Here is a 22,706-nt window from a genome sequence, read left to right on the forward strand (position 1 = left end):
TTCTGTTGATCACTTTGATTTGGTTAATGAACTGTGGTGCCTCTTTACACCGTATAATTATGATTTACAATAACATTTTTACCATGGTTATGCATTGAGCACATAAAAATATTTTCTCTCTACTGGATTTTCATTTTTGCTAAGAAAATTTTTGCTCACATAGTTGGAATAAACAAATTTTGTGAAACTGCTCTTGATATTTTGTCACTTATCATTTTCCAAGGGTGAAATTCATAGAGTGAGGTCAGATGGATCTAACAGGACGGTTTTTGCTCCAGCAGCTGTTATTGGTGCTCCTATTGGCCTAGCGTTGGACTGGATATCTGCAAACCTTTATTACAGTAATCCAGGGACACAGTCAATTGAGGTAATTATTTAAGAGGGAGAATTGAAAACTAAGAGCATAGATATTTTGCTACTATGTATACAGTTTGAAATTAGAACTGTTTTTAGTGAAAAACTGAAATTAGATTTTTTTAAAGCAAATAGTATGAAGAGAAGTGATTTACACGCTTGAAGAAACAAGCCTAAATTTGAGCACAGTCAAAAAGATTTTGAAAGCAATATATTCTGTGAAGTTTATTTATGCACAGATCTCTTTTTTCTTCAAGTTAGTAGGCTTCTGGTGCTTAACACACAAACTCTCCTTATCACAATAGTTATTACTACTATTTCCACTTTAAGTTAAAGGTCCCAATGCAGTGCCTCTGACAATAAAGGAATGTTGCCATCAAACACAGTAAGATCGGCTCCCAAATGCTTCGATATCATATTATGTAGCTTCCTGGAGACTAACAGTCTGATGATATGGAAAGAATAAAACTGCTGTTTATTGTAGGGAAATAGAGAATAAGCAATATGCAATACTGTAATGAATGTGACTGTGCCTGGTCATGAATTTCCTTGTCCTAAAATATAAATATGTACTATTAAATTAAAGTCATCTAATTTAAATAAGTAAAAGGTAATACTTTTGAAGCAGCATTTCATCAACCCCTTCAGCCTGTAATACTATCAAGATATTATGGAATTTGAAAGATTAGCTATTTTCAGAACTAGGATACTTATTTATTAATATAGGCAGGTTCTGAGCAGCAAGTAGCTGCTTTAAGGAGTACATGCGAGAGAAGAAAGACTGTGAAGAGTACTGAATAATGTACTTTGTAGTGTTAGATAAAGTTTTCTGTAATTTCAAATTCTGGTGGATTTAGGTTTCCTTCCTTTCATTTGACAATCTATCCTAAGTTCTAAATTACATGTTCTGACAAGTTCAATGTTTGAGTAGGTCCTGAAGCTGCATGGTGAAGTAATGTACAGGAAAACTCTAATCACCAATGATGGTACCTCTCGGGGAGCTGGAATGCCGATTGGTTTGACAGTTGATCCAGCAAGAGGGTAAATTTCTAAAGCTGCAGTTGTTTTGCATAAGTATTTTCTACACATATTGCCTAATTTTTAGAGTCTTCATCTTCAATCCCAGATTTGACAGGTTTTTTTTTTTCATGTTTTTGCGCAATTTATTCATTCTTTTTAAGGCTTAGAAAATTGTTGCATGACCACATAAATTGCTGCATGGATGTCTGTTTTCCTTAGTTTACCAAATACTTATATGCTAACATTCTTTTTTTTTTTTTAAATTAAAGAGGATCCCAGAATATTATGATTGTGAAAAAAATCACTGTAAAATGGGAACTCAGAGTAAAGACAATTATCAAGTCTTTCATTACAATAACTTATGATGTCTGTGTTGAGGCCTGTCAATAAGTAAAGACACACTACATAGGAAGAATGTCACATGTTAAATAGTGTAGTACTAAATACGATTTTTCTAATCTCTCCCAACATAGGATCCCTATACACTAGTCTGCAAATTGAATTACTAGAGCTATATTTATTTATTTATTTATTTATTCCATCAAAGTACTCGAACCTGCAATATGATAATTTTTTTTAATTTCAAATCACAGTGTTTCATAGGACCATATTAGTAATGAGACTGTTCTGCTGGTGACCTGGCAGGTTTTCAGATGAAGTGATGCCTGACTTTTTGTTCCTGCTTGGGAGTCTGGCTGCCATGTGCCCTACCTGTTTTTCAGCAACTGAGGCCGGAGCAGTGGCACTGCTATATATTCCCCAGAGCCAGTTAATAGAATTCTGTTTCATACAGCTTTTTTGAACTTGCAGTTTTAATTCCAAATTGGAACCAAACTTAATGTTGCAACTTCGCAACTGTCTGTGGAACAGAATTTTTATTTGCCTGTCTCCTTGTTATACATTGCTAATAATCTGCTGAGGTTACCTGCTGACAGTATTGTGGGTGATGCAAGAGAGTATATAGATTTCTGAAAATAGTTTAACGGGCATTGTTCTTTTAAAACAAGATCTCTTTTTTTCATTGAGGTCCAATTCAAAGTGATCTTTATTCATCATGTGCCAAAGTATTTGTCTAAGGAAGGAGATGGATTTAAGCATATACGTTGGTCACTCTGGGGCATTGATCTCCTTTACCAGCTTTGCTAACAGGTGTGATAATGTGTTACAGGAAGCTGTATTGGACGGACCAGGGAACTGACAGTGGAGTCCCAGCAAAGGTTGCTAGTGCAAACATGGATGGATCGGGCATAGAGACCCTCTTCACTGGCAACCTTGATCATGTGGAGTTCATTACCATTGACATTAAGGATCAAAAGTTGTACTGGGCTGTCACAAGCACAGGAGTGGTAGGGGATGCTTTTTTAATAGTTGCTTTGTTGCTGTTTATGTATCTGTGGGTCTATGATTACCGAGAGTAATTCAGTGACGTTAATTTACTCACGTAACTGGGAGTTGCAGGACCAACCAAAATCTGAATAATTGTCGTTACTGGTTACCTTTAAAAATATAGGATGACTTGAATGGAGAATTATTATTTATTAGTATCCTGCTGACCTTTTCCTTCCTACCTATGGAAAGTACATAAAGACCTTATACACAAAGAGATTTTAGTAGCATATGTTGTATTTTAATTTTTTTATTGTAACATTGAACTTATATTAAGCTTTAAATTGATTTCTTAGATTGAGAAAGGCAATGTGGATGGTACAAATCGTGTGACCCTGGTGGTTCATCTTTCTCATCCATGGGGAATTGCTGTGTATGATACCTTTCTGTACTATACTGATAGAGATTATGAAGTTATTGAACGAGTTGACAAGTCTACTGGAGCAAACAAAATAGTACTGAGAGACAACGTCCCAAGACTGAAGTGCTTGCGAGTGTATTATAGAGACAGTGAGTATTTGCTAAAGAGGTATTTCAAGATTTCCAACTTGTGAAAAAATCAGGCTTCTGTTAGAGACAGGCTACATGCTTTTTCAAAACAAATTATTTGATGTGTCAAAAGCATTTTCCTCGTTTTGGTAGAGGAAATGGTTTTACCATTCTCTCAAGGCATCTATTCACATGCATAATTTTACGAAAATATTATTAATGTAAAATTGACTAAATAACAAGTTCTGCTACTTTAGCTTCAAATATGTGCATCTGTTATACCTCATTAATCTTAAATGACAAGAAAGCAGAAAATTGATTACTAACGTGTGTGCTTAAATGGTGATTAAGATGGGTATTTTTGCAGCTGGTTGGTAATACAATGAAAGTATATGAATTTGGTTGTATGTCTGTCAGTGATGATACAGTTCAGATTTTTATGTGTTGCCATGTCTTTTTTCACAACAGATTCTGCTGGTTCCTCAAATGGTTGCAGTAATAATATTGGAGTTTGCCAACAACTTTGCCTACCAGTACCTGGTGGATTATTCTCCTGTGCCTGTGCTACTGGCTTTCAGCTAAATCCTGATAACAGAACCTGTTCTCCATACAGTTCATTTGTAATTGTTTCTATGCTTTCTGCAATTAAAGGATTTAGTTTAGAGACATCTGATCACTCTGAAGCCATGGTACCACTGGCAGGAAGAGGTATGTGAAAATTATAGTAAGAGGAAATCTTATAATGCCTACTGTTTTGGCATTTCTTGCCTACACACCCATGTTTTAAATAAGTTTGTTTATACTAAAGATAATTAATTACTACTTTTCAAAACATTTCAGGACGAAATGCTCTTCACGTGGATGTTCACATGCCCTCCGGTTTCATTTACTGGTGTGACTTCAGTAGCACAGTTTCTTCTCAGAATGCGATACGTAAAATTAAACCCGATGGCTCTTACTTTAGAAATGTTGTTACAAATGGAATAGGACGAAATGGAATCCGTGGCATTGCAATTGACTGGGTAGCAGGTGAGCGTAGGTGAATTTAGGAGAATGTTATTCTTTACACACTGTAAAACTTGTAGACTAATATAAGTACATCCTAAAGGAAATATTTTGAATGGAAATCATACCTGATTTTAATTGTGTCTGTGGGCTGATTTTAAAACAAACGGAAGTAATGAATGCCTCTTATGTTTATATACATATAAAAATGAAAGTTTGTCTATCTTTTGGTATATGATGTAGGTATAAAATGATAAACAGAGTAAATATATAGAGCCTTTCCTTACCTGATGCTTTCTTTTATTATCTTTGCATTCCTAAGTGGCTGTTATCAGTATACTACTATACCTTACTACCATAGTGAATTACATGTATCAGAGAAGTTTGTACAGAAGTTGTCTGATGATGTTATAGATAGAAAGGAGTTCTCAGACTGCTCTGTGGAAATCCTATAAATTTTACTGAAAAGTAAATAAAGCAGAAGAAATACTTTTTCTTTAAACTTTCATTTTCCCTTTCACAGTTCTCATTTTTATTCAAACATTAGATTAATTCAAATATTAACTCTTGAGAAAGTGTTCATCAACTCTAAATGGCTGACTACTGCCAGTAATATTTTATTTTATACATATACATATTGTATATATGTTTTGCAAAAGTTCTTCTGGAGTTTGATAGGTTGGGAGGGGTTTTACGATAATCATCTACCATATACACTTAATTTAGTTACTGCATATAGTGCTGTGCCACAACACTGATTTCACAGTTGTGTGTTGTAAAAGGTAAAGGGATAAGAGTATGGAAGGGCAAGCCAAAGGCAGCTCTAAATTACTAATAAATATTTTAGATAGAAAAAATAAATAAAGAAAACTGTGGTTAATGCATTTTCGATTGCATACCAATGATTTTCTCTAAGGAAATCATCTAGGTTTTACAAATTAATTGACTGTTGTCATTTTGGGTATCTTTTTTCTAATTCCTCCAAGAGGAGGCAAGTACTTTGTGTTCCTAACTTCTAAGATGTTTATGGGTATTCATTTATAGTTTTGTATTTTATCAGCTCTTGTTTCTCAGGTGGTAATGCTGTGTATTAACTTTCTGTTTTGTCCACTTTTTCAAATACAGGAAATCTTTATTTTACAAATGCATTCCTGACAGAGACTTTTATAGAAGTTTTGCGCTTAAACACAACTTATCGCCGTGTTTTGCTTAAAACTACCACAGATATGCCAAGGCACATAGTAGTAGACCCAAAAAACAGATACCTGTTCTGGGCAGATTATGGGCAAAATCCAAAGATTGAACGTGCATTTCTTGACTGCACCAACAGAACAGTTCTGGTGTCTGAGGGCATTGTCACACCTCGTGGTTGGCAATAGATCACAGCAATGGCTACATTTACTGGGTGGATGATTCCTTAGATATGATTGCAAGAATTCAGCCTGATGGTGGTGATGTTGAAATTGTGCGCTATGGCAGTCGCTATCCAACTCCATATGGTATCACTGTCTTTGGGAATTCTATGATTTGGGTGGATCGGAACTTGAAAAAAGTCTTCCAAGCCAGCAAGGAGCCAGGCAATACTGATCAGCCAACAGTAATACGAGACAACATTAATTGGCTAAGGGATGTTACCATTTACAACAGTCGTTTTCAGTCACGTTCACCCCTTGACATCAACAACAATCCTTGCGTGGACGACAATGGAGGCTGTTCCCATCTGTGTTTTGCCCTGCCTGATGTGCAAACACCCAAATGTGGTTGTGCCTTTGGAACACTAGGCAGCGATGGCAAGAGATGTTCCATTTCAACAGATGATTACTTGATTTTTGCCCTTGAGAACGCCCTCAGAAGTATCCACCTAGATCCTGAAAATCACAGTCCTCCCTTCCGCACAGTCAATGTGTTAAGAACAGCAGTGGCCCTGGATTTTGACAGCATAAACAACCGAATATATTTTACACAAAGTTATCCTTCAGGGACAGGAAGAATCAGCTACATTAGTATTTACTCAGGAATTGGCACTCCAACAGTAGTTGCATCCGGTAAGTACATGGAATTGTGATTCAAAATAATCGGATAGTGAGAAAAACAGACTAGCACCTAGCACTAGCTCAGCAGGTATTTTTATGCTAATGGTCAAGGTAACTGTTTAGTTAAGATAACTGATTAAATGCTCCTTTTGACTCTTCTGCTCAGTTTTTTCCTCTTCTGAGTGTCTTATTTCATCTCGATCATAATGAAAAGGAAATATAAAACTGGTTATATGTTATTATGTATTTTTAGTAATTTTAAGGTCGAAGCAAGTACCACAGAGATACAGAACGATACAGTGAATTTATCAATATGAAAAGATGAGCTATATGGGTTTAATACATCAGTAAAACACCTGTAATGATACTTGCTAATTGTTATGTTTGTTAAAAAATTTGGATTATTATGATTATGTACAATCATAAGTACGCACATTGTCGTAGAAAAAGAGTTTTGCAATATCTCAGGAAACTGTACTGAACTTGTTTGTGTGTTTGCATGTGTCTAAGACCTGGGGACTCCAGATGGCATTGCCTTTGATTGGATCAATAACAGAGTTTACTACAGTGACTACCTCAATCAAACTATCAGCTCAATGGCTACAGATGGCTCTAACCGCACTGTGATTGCCCGGGTTCCACGACCAAGAGCTGTTGTATTAGATCCCTGCAGAGGGTATGTGCTGCACTTTGTATGCTTTATTATGATTGCAGATGAAACTGTAGTTTGGACTTTGATGAAGACTGCCAGATGCTTCCTGTTCTAAGCCCTACGTTCCAGAAGCTTATAATTGTCTTGGATCTAACTCTTTAAGTTTTTGAGCTGATCTCAGCCTCAGAGATCTGAGTTTTCTTCAGAGACTTTTAGAACATTTATGAATGTAGTATATGAGGCTCCTCTTCTAATTGAGGTTGGGAACCAGGTATTGGGGGTTAAATGAGAATGATTTTCAAATCAAGTGTTTATCAAGAGACTACCTGTCCTCCCTTTGCTGTCTAAGGCAGAGAAACAAAAAAATATCTGTTGAAACTCAGATTTCTTCAACATTATCAAATCCTGATAATCAAGATGGCACTGCCAAGAGATAGAGTTGTATATGATCTTTCTTTTCTTCTGTTGGTGTGTTTCCTGAGTGCCTCGATTTTTTTTTTGTTTTGTTTTAATGTCAAAACATCTCTAACAGGCTGGGGGCGGTATTAAACTGTATTTGAAATGAATAAAGATAAGAAGGAGAATATTTGACTTTAAGGAGACATAAGAGCTGGAAAAACGTAATTCAGTGAGTGAAATTCAGTCCAGTGGAGCCCAATTATCCCCACTAGAAGATTCCTTTGTAAATATGAGATAAAACAGTAAGAAGTTCTTTTCCCCTGGTTTTGCACTCCATAGTTCAGTGGGAGTCAGCAGGATGGAGATATCCTGGAGCAGTTATAAGATTTGTGAACTTTCCTTGCTGAAAATAAAACTTTGTAATCATGTTACTGACAGGTATATGTACTGGACTGACTGGAGTTCCAATGCAAAGATAGAACGAGCTACACTTGGAGGAAACTTCAGAACGCCTATTGTAAGCACAGATCTGGTGTGGCCGAATGGGCTTACCCTGGACTATGAAGAACAGCAGCTGTACTGGGCTGATGCAAATCTGTATGTATTGATAACACAGTTCTTGATTTGCTTTAGGTGATTTTTCGAATGGGTCTATTATTTATTTTATTTTTTTTTACTGTTTTTCAGCATTTCAGTTGAATTTGATAATTTGTATTATAGAATAGTAAGAATTACTTAATAGCAAGACAACGTCAATTCTTATTATTGATGCAGAACTACCGTACCATAGGGGGTTTTGTGATGTCACAAGGAAGAATTAGTCCAGTGCTTTATGGTGTTTGTACCCATTGGAAGTTTGTTCAACTTACTTTCAACTCATGATTTTTATAAGGATCTTCTCTTACACATACAGTCCAGTGTACATTTTTGCATTCATTTCTTATGGTTAATGACTGTCACTTGTGGAATTTGGCATCAAGTTCTTGCTTTTGCCAACCAGACAGAGTCCTATCCTTCAATGTATGCCACTGGGATTTCTGTCATTGGCAGGAAAGCTTTTAAAAACAGTTTAGTTCATATCCATTCAAATTCACCCATATTCTCAGAGAAATCACTGCAGCAACCAGACTTTCCTCCTCAGGTTCTTTCAGAACAGCAGCTCCTTTGCAGGCTTCTCCTCTGCTGCTGTCTGAAGAAAGATGTCTGTAATGTAACTTTTATGGTCTGTGCCTCTATGGGATCTTCTGTAAGGTAGGTATCCTTACATGGATTAATCTGTGTGCACGGAATCTGTAACTCTCTGTCCTAGGGATCCCGTTACAGATGCAGAATGTCAAATGAGACATCCTCTTTTTTCTTTTAAACTGCAGTTAATGAAGGTAGGGCAGCAGATACTTAAACAGTGTGAAGTCTTCTACATTCTGACTTCTCATGTGCAGGGGAGAGGGATACTCTTTTTCTTAGAGGGGTGCTTTATCCCCCCTCTTTAGAGGGACAGATGCTAGCATGGGGTAAGATATGAGAAACAGACACTCAAAGAATGACAATGTTCCTTAGCTTTCAATGCTAAAAAGTTGAAGGACATATTTTAAGATGTCATTATTTCTTTATTATTTTAGGCAGAAGATTGAGAGGTGCACTCTCACTGGTACAAACCGTGAGGTAATTGTTAGCACTGCTCTGCATCCATTTGCAATGACATTATTCGATCAGCACATATATTGGACAGACTGGAACACACGAAGCATTTACCGAGCTAATAAATATGATGGTTCAGATCAGATTGTAATGATCATGAATCTTCCACAAAGACCAATGGATATTCATGTCTGGGCAAAAAGCAAGCAGCAGCAGTGTACCAACCCTTGCAACCAGTTCAATGGTGGTTGCAGTCATATTTGTGCACCAGGTAAGCTACTATGCTTAATGTCTGTAAGATGTTAGTATTGCCTATATTAGAACTCACAGTATAATAGGTTTTAGTTGCATGGGGACAGATGAAATATTCCTTAGTGTTCCCCCCAGTGTCTGGGGGGTTGGAATTAGATGATCTTTAAAGATCTCTTCCAACCCAAACCATTCTATATGTGTAATAATTATTTTATGTATATAATGCAATCAAAATGATTGCCATTCAGGCTCATGGTTCTTTGCAAACACACTTGAGGGTTTTCCCTGAGAATCTTTGCGAATAAAAATGTGTTTCTCTGATTTAAACCAAAAATATTTTTTCCTGAGATTTTAACTTTTATTTCCTCTGGAGTGGGATGTTAAGTCAGCTCAGCAGCATATAGTTATGTTAGAAATATATTCATGCACTATATACTGAATAGATACTTCCTATCACACATTTAAAGATTCTTTATGGTCACTATTTCTTTATTACATGTTATTATGAAGTCTTTCCCTAATGGTTACTTTTCAAATAAAAGGTCTCTACTGCCTCATTTTAAAATTTGGGCAGTTAACTGAGAAGATAGCACAAACTGATCTTTGTACACAGTGGGGCAGGTACACTTTTGAGTCATTGTACCCAGAAACATCCTCTGACTGTATCTTCAGCTACATATTGGGGTGAGACCAGACTGACATATGTACCCCATCTTGTAACTCTCCTTGTGCTCATGTAAGGAGAGAGTCAAAGTGCTTCAACAAGTCACCAGTCTAGATGGCCATGAAATCAGAATGGCAACAACCCCAAAGAACATAACTGCTCCAGAGCTGGTTTGTGTGTTCTGGATTTCTGTAAGTTATGATCCTTGACTCTGGAAAAACTCATTTAGTGCCTGCTTTCAGTTTTAGGATCTTAAATGCCTTTAAAAATCTGTTTTGACTGAAAACATCTCAAACTTCTCATTGATTTTGAGAAGAGCAGTCTGTTGCAAGGAGTTTTGAAAATTCTCTTTTGATTTTGAGGGATAGAGTCTCAGCTGGTATAGCTCAGACATTTGAAAGCATCAGAGACCATCTTGCAGTCACCCAAAAACTGTTTGGACAGCAAGCAGTTTTTTTTAAAGTACACAAGTTCTGTTCTCAGTTTCTGTAGGGAGCTCTAAAATAACTCTTCTGGTTTTCAATGGATTTGCATATGCTTAACTGAAATAAAAATCTGACTAAGTAGCCACACTTCTTTCTAAGCAGGTAGATTTTATAGGAGTTATGAGGAATTAATTGCATTGCATTTTCCAGTATTACAGCTGTGAACAGTTTAACAGAACCCAGTCTAAAGCATCAATGTGATTTTTTTTTTTTTTTTTTTAACTGTCAAACATAAATTTAGGTCCAGATGGTGCGGAATGTCAGTGCCCATCTGAAGGTCGCTGGTATTTAGCCAATAATAACAAGCACTGCATTGTGGATAGTGGTACCAGGTGTGATGCTGGTTTCTTCACATGTCTGAACGGGCAGTGCATCTCAGAGCGATGGAAATGCGACAATGACAATGACTGTGGTGATGGCAGCGATGAGTTGGAGAGCGTGTGTGGTAAGCATTTAAAATAACTGCATGAGAAAGTCTGCAAGCAGACTGTCCTGGCTGTAGAGTATTCTCTATCACTTGTGTGGCTTTACAATCACAGATCAAGATCATGTCGCTGTAGTTTGGAAATGATCCCTTGCTTGCTCGTACTTGTTGTTTTACATCATGAGGTCTGAATGGCAACTAATTTGCTCTAGAATCCAAAAGTGCCATAGTATTAACTTTATATGATGCATACCCAATCTCTACTTTGTTTAATTCAAATATGTATTTTACTTTTCATGCAGTACGTTTTGCAGCTGTGTTTGCACTGGCAGGTAAAAACATTGTGATTTGATTTGCTACTTTGAGAACTTAGATTATTCTTTATCCGTGTATTTTCTTTTCTTATTTTTTTTTATATTTTCCTATTTTGTACAGCTTTCCATACTTGTCAGCCAACAGCTTTTACCTGTGGTAATGGGCGATGTGTACCCTATCATTACCGTTGTGATCACTACAATGACTGTGGAGACAATAGCGATGAGGTTGGCTGCTTATTCCGAACCTGTGACTCCCACACAGAATTCACTTGCAATAATGGAAGGTGTATATCTCTTCAGTACGTCTGCAATGGAGTAAACAACTGTTATGATAACGGCACATCAGATGAGAGAAATTGCCGTAAGTTCATCCTAATTACCTAGTGCATATTTGAGTCTGTTTCTTTAGATCAAAGACGAGGCAGATCTCTTTGTGTATGAAGAATTATGACAAAGGCAGCAAAAAGGATAAAAGTTTTTTATTTACATTACAGATTCTGCTTTGTGTCATTTTGAAACAAACTGAATCCTTAATCTACCTTGATCCAATAAATACTAATGGAGTGCTTAATGTTAGGTATTGTGAGTAATCCCATTGACTTCAAAAAGATTTATTTCAATTGAATTGGATGCAGGGCCTACATTTTTTCAGAGTTCACAGTGGATTTTTCTTGTATCATGACATGTTAATCGTACTAGGTATAATCATCAGGAGTGAATATTGTGACTCTTATACAGGCATCGTTTATATTTATTCTTTTGAAAATTATAATCCTTATACTTTTCAAAAAGTTACGAGTCATATTTGTTTTCCATAAAATAGAAATTATGATTAGTTCAGTATTCACTACTAATACAGTTAATCAAGATAATCGTGTTTTTTTTTTCACTAAGATTATGTTCTTTAATGGAAAAAATATATCTAGAGTTAGAGAAATAGTTCGATTAAAAACTATTTTACATTTTTTGTTCACAAACTGATTTTTTGCACTATATTATTTGTGACTTTTTTTTTTTTTATTCTCAGTGAAGTCTGAATATTTGAAAATCTTGGTCTATTAGTTATTTGTAGTTGGTATGATGATTCAGACAGTAAAAGCTGGTTGCACAATCAGGCATTACAGTGTGAATACCTGTCGATTTACATTCCCTCAGTCCTGAGTAGTAGCAGGTATTTCTTTGATCGTGTTTTTGACAGTACTTTTCCCAATAAAAGCAATGGCCTAATTGTTTCCATATAGCATGAATGGCATGAGTGCACTTTAGCATTTGAACAGAAATTAGAGGAAAATGGTTTGCATTATTTGGACGTTCCTTTTTTCATTTTCCAAGGAAATTTGGGATTAGCCACTATTGAAGAGAAAGATAGCGATGAAAATATGTAATGTTCTACAAAGAATACATGACAAAAAGTACTCTGGATTGATCACGGTCACAAAAGATGGGGATTTAAACAGTATTATGTGTCTTTCAATGGTATATACATGAAAAAAAAAAAAAAAAGCTCTCAAGAACGTTTGCTTTTTTCCCCCCTCCTTAAAGCGGAGCGCACTTGCCAGTCTGGTTTTACAAAATGCCAAAGCACAAACATTTGCATTCCTCGAACGTATTTATGTGATGGTGATAATGACTGTGGAGATATGAGTGATGAGAGCCCTACTCATTGTGGTAAGTTAATAGGGTCAGTTACTTTCTTGTACTTCAGTAGTTTATTCCACTCTTCCTTACCTTTGTTGTAACTCTAACTGTTCTCAAAACCTACTCTTTTGTAGTACTGAAGAGTTATAAGGTGTACGCATTTTATTATTCACTCTTGTTCATCTAATTAGTGCTTATATCTAATAAAATCTTATTAGGCTTTTTGCACCATTTTAATGCAGCATTTGAGAGATCATTTCTTTTGCTCTGCACACTTTTTTTTTTTTCACGGTAATTGTTACTGAGATATTATACTGAATTGGCTTTTTCCAGAATTTTATTAGTAGTATACTTTCATTCTAATCAAATGAAATTATATACAGTCTCAAGTGTAATTTCTTCTAGCTCTTTCATGCAGTCATGTGTACCTTAACTTCGGATTTATTGTTTTTTTTTTTAGGTTCCAGCTATTGAACAAAAGTGTGTAGTTTTTAATCAGCTTTAATTATAAAACAGCATATCTTTTCTAGATGTTTGTATTAGGTCGTAGTTAGGTAGTACTTTCCCATTTAATAATGGATATTTTCAGACAACAATTTATTTTTAATATTGCCTGAGTGGATTATTTTTGCTTTTATTAGTTTTCCTAAAGTTGCATGCCTTGAATTACCTATGCCACAGTTTTTCTAAAATATGAGTTCAGTTTTTCTGCTCAGAACTTGGCCACTTTTATGCATGGACTTCTGTGTGTCAAAAAATATGTGGCTAAATATACAGACATAGTGAGTCTTGTGCCGCTCATGAAAGGTATGCTTTCTCCCTTCTACTGTTTTTGTCCCATCACTACTGAATTATTTAAATTGAGAAGTGGTGAGGGGGAAGAAAGAGCAGGAGATAGGAGAATGGGAGATGAAAGAAGCCCTAAGACGCTAATGAGCAATTTGTTAATTGCCTTTGATTTTCATCTCTAAGGTACATATAAGACCAAGTTAAAAGGACAGACTAGGTCCTTTTTGGTGTCTTGGAACCATCAGAGAGTACAGGAAAGCATCAGTAACTACTGAAGAAATTAGCAAACCTTACTGCATGGAACCTCCTACCACCTGGTTTGGGCACTGGAAAGTTAGTACTTTGGACTGTGTTCATTTTCTTGTGCACAAATCTCAAGTATAAGTTTAGAACATATTTATGATTGCTGCATGCAATCCTATTTGCAGAGCAAATTATGTCTATTTATTAGCTGATACTTATACCTAAGGAGAGAATTAAGTCCATTTTTTTGCTTACAGACATCAAGCTAGTTTGTACGAAGAGCTCTTTGCAGTTAGGCTATGAAAAGACATCTTTCCTAGCATAATTTTTTCTCTTTCTTTTTTGGGGTCTGTAATATTTTTTGCGTAACATGGATTCAAAAGCAACTTAAAACAAGTTGGAAAGGTAACAGAAAGAAAGAAGTCATGCATAGGTTTTTTCTTCCAGTCTCACTGACTTGCACAAATAGTGAGTTTCGTTGTACATCGGGACGCTGTATTCCTGCTCATTGGTACTGTGATCAAGGAATAGACTGTGCTGATGGCTCTGATGAACCTGCCTCTTGTGGTAAGTGCACACACAGAAGATATATACTGAAAGACAAGATGGGTTATGGAAAATGTATCTATAGTTTCTCTTGTAGGCAGCAGCTTGAATCCAGTCTAGGTAGAAAATAAGTATCTTCTGAGGCTTATTCATGGACTCTAAATAATCTGTGTCACTGAGTAATCTTAGTAATTTTGCTTAAAGCTGTATGTGGAATATGAAGGCTTTTAATTGCCATGATTGATTACTGTTAATGTATAACCAGTCTCTTTATAAGACTGATGGTGATGAATCAAGTGATGAGAGTCAGCAAATATTTTGGTATTGTTTTGAATGTAAGACTGGTTGTCATGCTGTGTGGGAAGCATGTGTGCAGTATTGCATTTGGGGGAAAAAGGGAATGCGGGATATAGAGGAACATTTTTGACTAGTATGCAGAAGAGTGTCATAGACTTGCAGCAGGCAAATCCAGTACACACCGTAGAAACCGATGGTAATAAGCAAGGGAAGAGGAAAGATGATGAAAAAAAGTGCAGTAATCTCTAAGGAAGAAGAAGAGGGGCTAACTGAAGTCTCTGAGAACTAATATTACACTGCAGTGGTTATTCTCACTGTAGAAGTTGGCATAACACAAGACTGAACAGATTCTTCTATGATTTAAGCAGGGCTCATAGCTCACTTTGCACTTTTTTGGAGTTGCACCTTTAGCTTAAGAAAATGTCTTGCATCTTATGCCAACTTTAGATCCTCATTATGTAGATAATAGAATAAAACAGGGTCATCTGCTGTCTGCTGTATTCATGTTGAATTTAATGCTGTCTTTATATTTCGGTCTTCTGGTCTCAGGTTTCTTAAGCAGGGTACTTTTGAAGTATAATGAGATTAGCAGGCTGATAATCCAAATGATACAGTATTTGTAGAGATTTCCAGTATAATTGACCAGAAGGAGACTCTGGTCTCCTAACAGGATGTGTAGCTGTTAACTGAGCACCTCTCTTCTACTTAAGCTTCTACTTTACATTTCACTGACATAAGATTCGCCCTAAAACACCTTCCTCAGCAGATTATCATAGCAGTGCAGGTTAGTTTGACAAGCAGAGTGATTATGTTCATTTTTAAGTGTCTCAAGTGCGGACTTGTTCAAGTGACCGATTCAGATGTGATGATGGCAGATGTATCCCAGCAACGTGGATCTGTGATGGTGATAATGACTGTGGGGATATGAGTGATGAGGATCAAAGACATAATTGTGGTAGGTGTCTAATAAAAACAGATACTGCACTTTCTTTGACAGGCATTTTATTTATTTTTATTTTTAAAAGAAATTCTATCTGTAAAGGTGCACATTAAACGAGAGGTACACCCTTCTAGTACCTTCAGTTTCATTATACTGAATTAAAATTGAAGATATTACTGGCTATTAAAAAAAAAAAAAAAAAAAAAAGGAAAAATGTTCTAATTTTGTGAGTACTTTGCTTTTCTTTGATTTTTTGAGTTTCAAAAGAGATATAATTAGCCTGGGACGTTTGTATGATTTGGGCAGCAACAGCAACTTTGGCGGGGATATCCATATAATTTTGGCATATTTTTTTTTGCAAATAAGTGATTTAAAAAAAAAAAAAAGGCAATCAAAAGAATGAACAAAGAGAAGAAGGTCCAGCAAGCCTACTCTTGCTCCTAGATTCCTTTAACAACAGCTCTATACACTTGCAGTTCTTGTCCTATTTAACATCAGTGGAGTTCCCCCTGCTCTCAGAAGCACTGAATACCTTGAAGAAAGTAGGGGTTAGAGAGCCTAGGTTTATTATCTTTTCAGCTACCAGAAAATCTGGCCAGGTGTGTGCAAAGCTTATTAGTGAGTATCTATCAAGATCCAGAGTTCTGCATGTGCCAGCATGGGCTAAGGAATCCTGAAGTGCTTTGACTCCAAGTCAGCCTCTCTGAAGAGCAATGCCCAGCTGAGTATTAGTGGGAATCAGTATGAGTTTCATGTATGAGAGAGCTCACTGATATCTATTTCTGAACATGGAGCAGAGAATATCCCTTTTGTAGACTGTGTTGATATCCAGGTTCTATGTGTGTGTTTGTGTGTGTGTGTTTTACATACAGAGTATAACTTGCTGACTCATTAAACATGCTTTCTATCAGCAAACCGCAGTTGTACAGCAGCAGAGTTCACATGTGCCAACAATCAGCCCCCACTCAGGAGGTGCATTCCTCGGGCATGGATCTGTGATGGTGATGCTGACTGCAGTGATGCTCTGGATGAACACCAGAACTGCACACGAAGATCTTGCACAGAAAATGAGTTTACTTGTAATAATGGCTTGTGCATCCGAAATGCATACAGGTTTGTAGCTACTTGAGCTGCTGCAGAAAATCCTCAAAATTTGCTTGAAGTAACTTCTTTTTGCACTATTTAGTTGTAAAGTAGATTTGCATATGATAGTGAAACTCTTTATCTGCTCTGCATTCATGCATTTGTTTTAACTTGAAAATGCTCTGGAATATTTGATGTCAATACTCACAGTTCTCACCATTGACATTTAGTCATTTTTTTCTGTGCCTAATAGCCTCTTGTGGGGTGATTCTGTTTAGTTTGTAATGGATGCAGGGAATACGAGCAGGATTCACAGAATCAGATTATATATTCTGTTCCTCATTAGTGAAAGTCTTTTTCATTGGAGTCAATAATATCTGACCTTCTTTGGAAATCAGGAGAGTGCGTCTAGCTATCTGCCCTGGAGATGGTGACTGCTGCCTTATGTTTGAAAAAAGTAATCATTCTTCTTCAGATGTGACAGGCGGAATGACTGTGGTGACACCAGTGATGAAAGGGGATGCATCTATGAACCATGTCAGCAGCACCAGTTTACTTGTCAGAATGGGCGCTGCATTGCCAAGGCCTACATCTGTGATGGGGATAATGACTGTGGTGATGAATCTGATGAGCTGGAACACCTCTGCAGCACACCAGAAGCAACGTGCTCTCCCAGTCATTTTAAATGTGACAATGGAAACTGCATTGAAATGGCTAAAGTCTGCAATCGGTTCGATGATTGCTTAGATAACAGTGATGAAAAAGGATGTGGTATGTGTAGATTTACTTGGACTGTCTTACTTCATTTAAAATGTATCAGCATCTTAAAAAAAAACCAAAACTTAATTACAATTATCTATATATTCTATGGTGGTATCTCAGAAGAATTACAAGAAATGTATACATATAATCTTTTTTTTTTCATTAAATCATATTAATTATTTACTGTTTTGTCAATTATTATGAGAGTTAGCCCAGATTCATATTCCGCATTTTCAGGGTAAAGCAGGGAGAGAGAGGAATATAGAGGGTAACTGGGAAGTCACTGCACTACTTTCTCTGTAAGTCAGTTGCTCGAGTAGAACTTCCTTTCTTTCCCTAGGTATAAATGAATGCAGTGACCCTTCAATCAGTGGATGTGATCATGACTGCACAGACACCCAGACAAGTTTCTACTGTTCTTGTCATCCTGGATACAAACTTATATCTGATAAACGGACTTGTGATGATATTGATGAGTGCAATGAAACTCCATCAGTATGTAGCCAGATTTGTGAGAACACAGCTGGCTCCTACATCTGTAAGTGTGCCCCAGGCTATATCAGGGAGCCTGACGGAAAAAGCTGCCGGCAAAATAGTAATATCTCCCCATACCTTATTTTTAGCAACCGTTACTATCTGAGAAATCTCACAGCAGATGGCCAGTCTTACTCTCTCATTTTGCAAGGACTGAGAAATGTGGTGGCACTGGACTTTGACAGGGTGGAAAAAAGGTTGTACTGGATTGATGTGGGCAGGAAGGTCATTGAACGAATGTTCCTAAATGGAACAAATAAGGAGGCAGTGATAAGTGATGATGTGCCGAACGGGGAAGGTATCGCTGTTGACTGGGTTGGCAGGTAAGAAAATACATTTTTTGTCCTTCTGAGCTACCGAGGAGATGATGTGTGAGGGAGTTTACCTTAAGGTTCTTCTACTTCATAGAATATCCCTGAAGAGCACTGAATTAGCTTTTGGATTGTGCATGCAGTATTATACAACTTCTCTGGAAATGTTTATCAGCTTCTAATACATTGCATAACATTTTTGTTTAATTGCTCTTGTATCTATTTTACTGAGGTTATATCAGAGTTATTCACTCATCAGTAATAAAGTAGTACATCTGACTCGTGAGAAGCTTGTTAGGAAACTGTCAATGAACAGCCTAGCCAAGCAGGAAGCTGGGACATGACGTGTGACTATGGGGTAGTGATTCTGAGCTTAGGCTCTTCCTTTCCTAGCCATTGCTGGGGTTGGGATTCAGGCATGAACAATAGGCTGTGACAGGTAGCTAGATCTGAGTGAAGAAGTAATAGTGAACATTAATGAACTTAAGCTCCTGTACCGACGTGAAGAGCATGTTTCTTTTGCTCTTGAAAAATGTGTCTTTTCTTGACACTCCAATCACATGATCCACATCATTTGCTATAAAGGCAGTATCAGGGTGAGGTAATTGGAAAGTAATTTGCATTGTGATCACTTTTTATTGCCTGCCATGTGTCATAAGGTAGTTTGATTTATTTCCACAGAAACTGTCATTTTGTGGTCCCTTCTCTGACAGTATTCTTGGCTTTATTTTTCAACTGCACTGCTATCAGTATGAAAAGTTCAAATAGCATTAACTGGAGAGTAATGCTGACTCTCCAGAATAATGAGTGTGGTTCAAAAAGTCACATTTGGAACTTACGACAGAGTGTTTTTGTGAATACGTCAATATACTAGTTTTTATTTTTATACTGCTTTGTCTGTAAAGCTAATGATAATTAATGTTGCCAGCACTCCCAAGTGCTTTGTGATTGATGGAGAGTTGAGGAAGGAAAAGACTAATTTTAGCCAAAGTGGTCCTATTGCTCCTTTACTAATACGGTTGCTGAATTAATTCAGCTACCGTTAAGTCAGTTTTTGTTTAGCTGGTTCAGAAAGGCTGAAGGATGATACAATGGTAGATGAGCTGTTCTGCTCACTTTCAGTACAGGGGGAGGACTGGAGGATACCATGAGGTGAAGGTTGGGGAAGATTATTTTTGCACTCCTTGCTTTTTAGAGTTCCATATGACTGGTGAGGGTGCTGTGGACAGAAACTTCGTCAGGCTATTTCTGGAATGACCCTGTTGCACACTGAAGCAGAAGAAACCATGCAGGGAATTTCAAAGTAGCCTACTTTAGTTTTAATTAAATAATTTAAATGTTTTGTTTTGTTACGGGCTTTCAAAAATCAATGCATCAGCTTTCATGTTTTCTTTGATTACAGCTGTGGATAATTCCTAGGTGAAGTAATAGAACTGTTAAAAATTCTAGGTGAGGTTTGAATAAGGTTTTCAAACAGTAATGTTTAGCAATTTTCATAGGAGAACCTGCTAATGAGAATAGAAGTGGCAGCATGGAAGAGGTGGTGATTCTCTCCAACACTTCACACCTCCAGTCAAAATCTGTTATATTGCATGAATGCTTTTCTGCTTCTCTTTTGCCATTGCCAGTAGGAGAGTAAGGAAAGAGAAGGTGGCTCAGTAATTTATAGGCAAATGGCATATTATTACTCAACTGGGTAAATGCAAGTTTGAATTTGTCACCAATGATTGTGGATGCAGGAGCAGCAGGAGTAAAAACGGCAAACTGAAACATGGTTGGTGTAGAAGACATGTCAGTACAGTATGTATATTCTTCCTTTATAGTGGCTATATTGCTTCTAGGAGGAAAAAAAAAAGGTGCTATGAAGTAAAATAAACCACATAAAGTAAATTAGAGTAAATAAATTAACTCTAAAATATTTCAGAAAATTGTACTGGGTGGATGCCTACAAAGATTGTCTCTACGTCTCTGAACTTGATGGAAGATTCCGGAAAAAACTCGTGGATCGGTGTGTGGATGCCAACAACACTTTCTGCTTTCAGTACCCCAGAGCAATTGTTGTTCATCCCAAATACGGGTATGACATTTCAAGAGTGTTTTTCCTTTCTTTTTAAAATAGTCTTGCACTGTCTCTGAAAAGCTGAAATAAAATTTGGCCATCTGCTCTTAAATTTGTGTGGCATTAAATCTTCAATGAAGCTTAGGAAAAATAGCAGCTTGCCTTTCATGAGTGTATGTGCTGGGCTGCCAGGTATCATTGAAAGTGGAATTTTGTTGCGTGTGGACAAGGAGATTTTGTTTGCAAGACTAAAAAGGTTGGTAGATATGTGTGCAGTTTGATAGACAATGGGGCTGCCGGTTGCATTCTTTGAAGATGAATGTGATTACATGCATCCACTTGTTTGCTGTAGCAATTAAAGTAACAAACAAATATATTAACCTTTTTCTTATTTCCCTCTGTATGGTTTAGTTTTGTTGCAGGAATTGCTTTATTTGGGTGTGACTTCTAATACTTGCTTCAGAGTATTTTTCCTGCAATCTTAACTGTAAGTGTTTATTTGAACAGACAGGTTTACTGGACAGACTGGGCAGATCGAGCTTATATTGGACGAGCAGGCATGGATGGCAAGGACAAGATGGTGATCATCTCTACAAAGTTAGAGTGGCCCAATGGACTCACCATAGATTACACCAATGACAAGCTCTACTGGGCAGATGCCCATCTAAATTACATTGAGTAAGTACACAGAGAAGAATAAAACAACTGAATAATTGCTCCTGCTGGATCTCAGTGGTAGCCTTTATAGATGACCTAAGCACAATGCTTCTACTCACTGACTGTAGGAAACCAGAGTCAGGAAGTCTGGAGTAGTAGGTGATGGGAATGACACAGTGTCCCTGTTTTTCGCGTCTTAGGTCCCACTGGAAGTGGTCCAAAAGTTATTGAGGAATTCAGGTGAAAAGATTCAAAGTCTATGCTGGAATATGCAGTTTATCAATATCTGGGAGTACAGCCTGAACCATGGCAGAATGGAATATAAAATCACTGTTTTCTGATTCTCTTGTTTCTGCCTATATGTATGAGTTGAGCTGAAACTAAACTAGTTGTGTGCTAATAAAACGGTATACAATTCATTAGAGGATCTCTGAAAGCGTGTCCTTAATTTTGTGTCCAGCATTTACAGCAGTATCCATAAATGTGACGTGAAATTTCCTGTTAGCCTATATAGCTTTTTGCTGTTAATTGCCAAAATCTATTATTTTTTTCTATTGTTGGAAAATGACTGCTTAGATATCAGTACAAATGAATAACTAGCATTCTGGTTCTTGTCAAGACATTTGAAACACTTTAAAAACAGTCCTTTATATTAATGTTTATATGTGCATTTAGGGTTATACATACATCCATTCTTCTGTACATCCATTCTTCTAGCAACTTTTTTTTATGCCAGTGTTAAAAATACCTATTTCAAATATATAAATTACAAGTATACATCTCTATCTCTTTCTTTTTCTTTAGTATTTCATCATTTATCCCTATAGCAAGATCAGCAAAACCAAAAAATCTTATTAAAGGTATCTTATCAGAGGAGTCTCTAAATCAGAAAGACATGTAAAACATAGGAATTACAGGAGGCCTGTTGTCTTAAGTGTTCTGTTATTAGCAATCTGAATGATCCAGGCAAGCCAGTCTCTTATGTGACAATAATAACTTGCTGTAAGTCAGTAAATGTGTAAAATTTCAGTTGGCTAACTGATACACTTCTGTGGGAAGACTTTTACATGTCAGTGGATGTTCCTCTATTCCATTTCTTTGCCTAGAATAACCCGTTTTACTTTTCTGCATATGTTAAAATGAATTCACTGAGGACAGTGCTCTATCATGGGACTAAAGAAGCTGCAATTCCACCGTTGCATGGTCCTGGTCACAAATAATGGCCTACCATTAGCATATACAGTAAAGGTAAGAAATTCTAACATTTATCTGAATGTTTTGTGCATTTTTCTTTGTGGAGGTACTCTGACCTGGATGGACATCATCGTCACACCGTATATGATGGGACTTTACCTCATCCATTTGCAATAACAATTTTTGAAGACACGATATATTGGACTGACTGGAACACAAGAACTGTTGAAAAAGGAAATAAATATGATGGATCAGACAGGACTGTGCTCGTGAACACCACACACAGACCATTTGACATCCATGTTTACCATCCGTACAGACAGCCATTTGGTAAGAAAACAGAATGAGATTTGCATTTAGAGGGCCGGCTGTTATCTGAAGATCAATTGGAAGCGGTCCTGAGTACACTCAGCTTTTGCATTTGCTCAGGGAAATAAAATCCAAAGAATAAATGTAGTCCTCTATTTTACATCTATAAGTGGTCTTTGATTAGCTGCTTAAATAGAATCAGACTGGGAGTGCATCATTTTAAATT

The 22,706-nt window shown here is 36.8% G+C and overlaps 1 protein-coding gene across 1 annotated transcript in view; it reads left to right on the forward strand.

Annotated features, from left to right (window-relative positions):
* Positions 1–22,706, forward strand: part of LRP2 (LDL receptor related protein 2) — a 118,204-nt gene that overhangs the window by 63,272 nt on the left and 32,226 nt on the right. Inside the window, 22 exon segments of the mRNA XM_040562367.1 lie at positions 224–367; positions 1,286–1,395; positions 2,543–2,720; positions 3,057–3,270; positions 3,718–3,957; positions 4,090–4,278; positions 5,380–5,622; positions 5,625–6,299; positions 6,798–6,963; positions 7,777–7,935; positions 8,958–9,247; positions 10,619–10,822; positions 11,237–11,479; positions 12,661–12,786; positions 14,236–14,355; positions 15,455–15,586; positions 16,483–16,684; positions 17,130–17,425; positions 17,757–18,273; positions 20,186–20,338; positions 20,828–20,998; positions 22,278–22,501. Coding sequence (XP_040418301.1) covers positions 224–367; positions 1,286–1,395; positions 2,543–2,720; positions 3,057–3,270; positions 3,718–3,957; positions 4,090–4,278; positions 5,380–5,622; positions 5,625–6,299; positions 6,798–6,963; positions 7,777–7,935; positions 8,958–9,247; positions 10,619–10,822; positions 11,237–11,479; positions 12,661–12,786; positions 14,236–14,355; positions 15,455–15,586; positions 16,483–16,684; positions 17,130–17,425; positions 17,757–18,273; positions 20,186–20,338; positions 20,828–20,998; positions 22,278–22,501 — 4,996 coding nt within the window.

Source organism: Cygnus olor, chromosome 6 (genome assembly GCF_009769625.2).
Source record: "Cygnus olor isolate bCygOlo1 chromosome 6, bCygOlo1.pri.v2, whole genome shotgun sequence".
NCBI classification, from domain to species: domain Eukaryota; kingdom Metazoa; phylum Chordata; class Aves; order Anseriformes; family Anatidae; genus Cygnus; species Cygnus olor.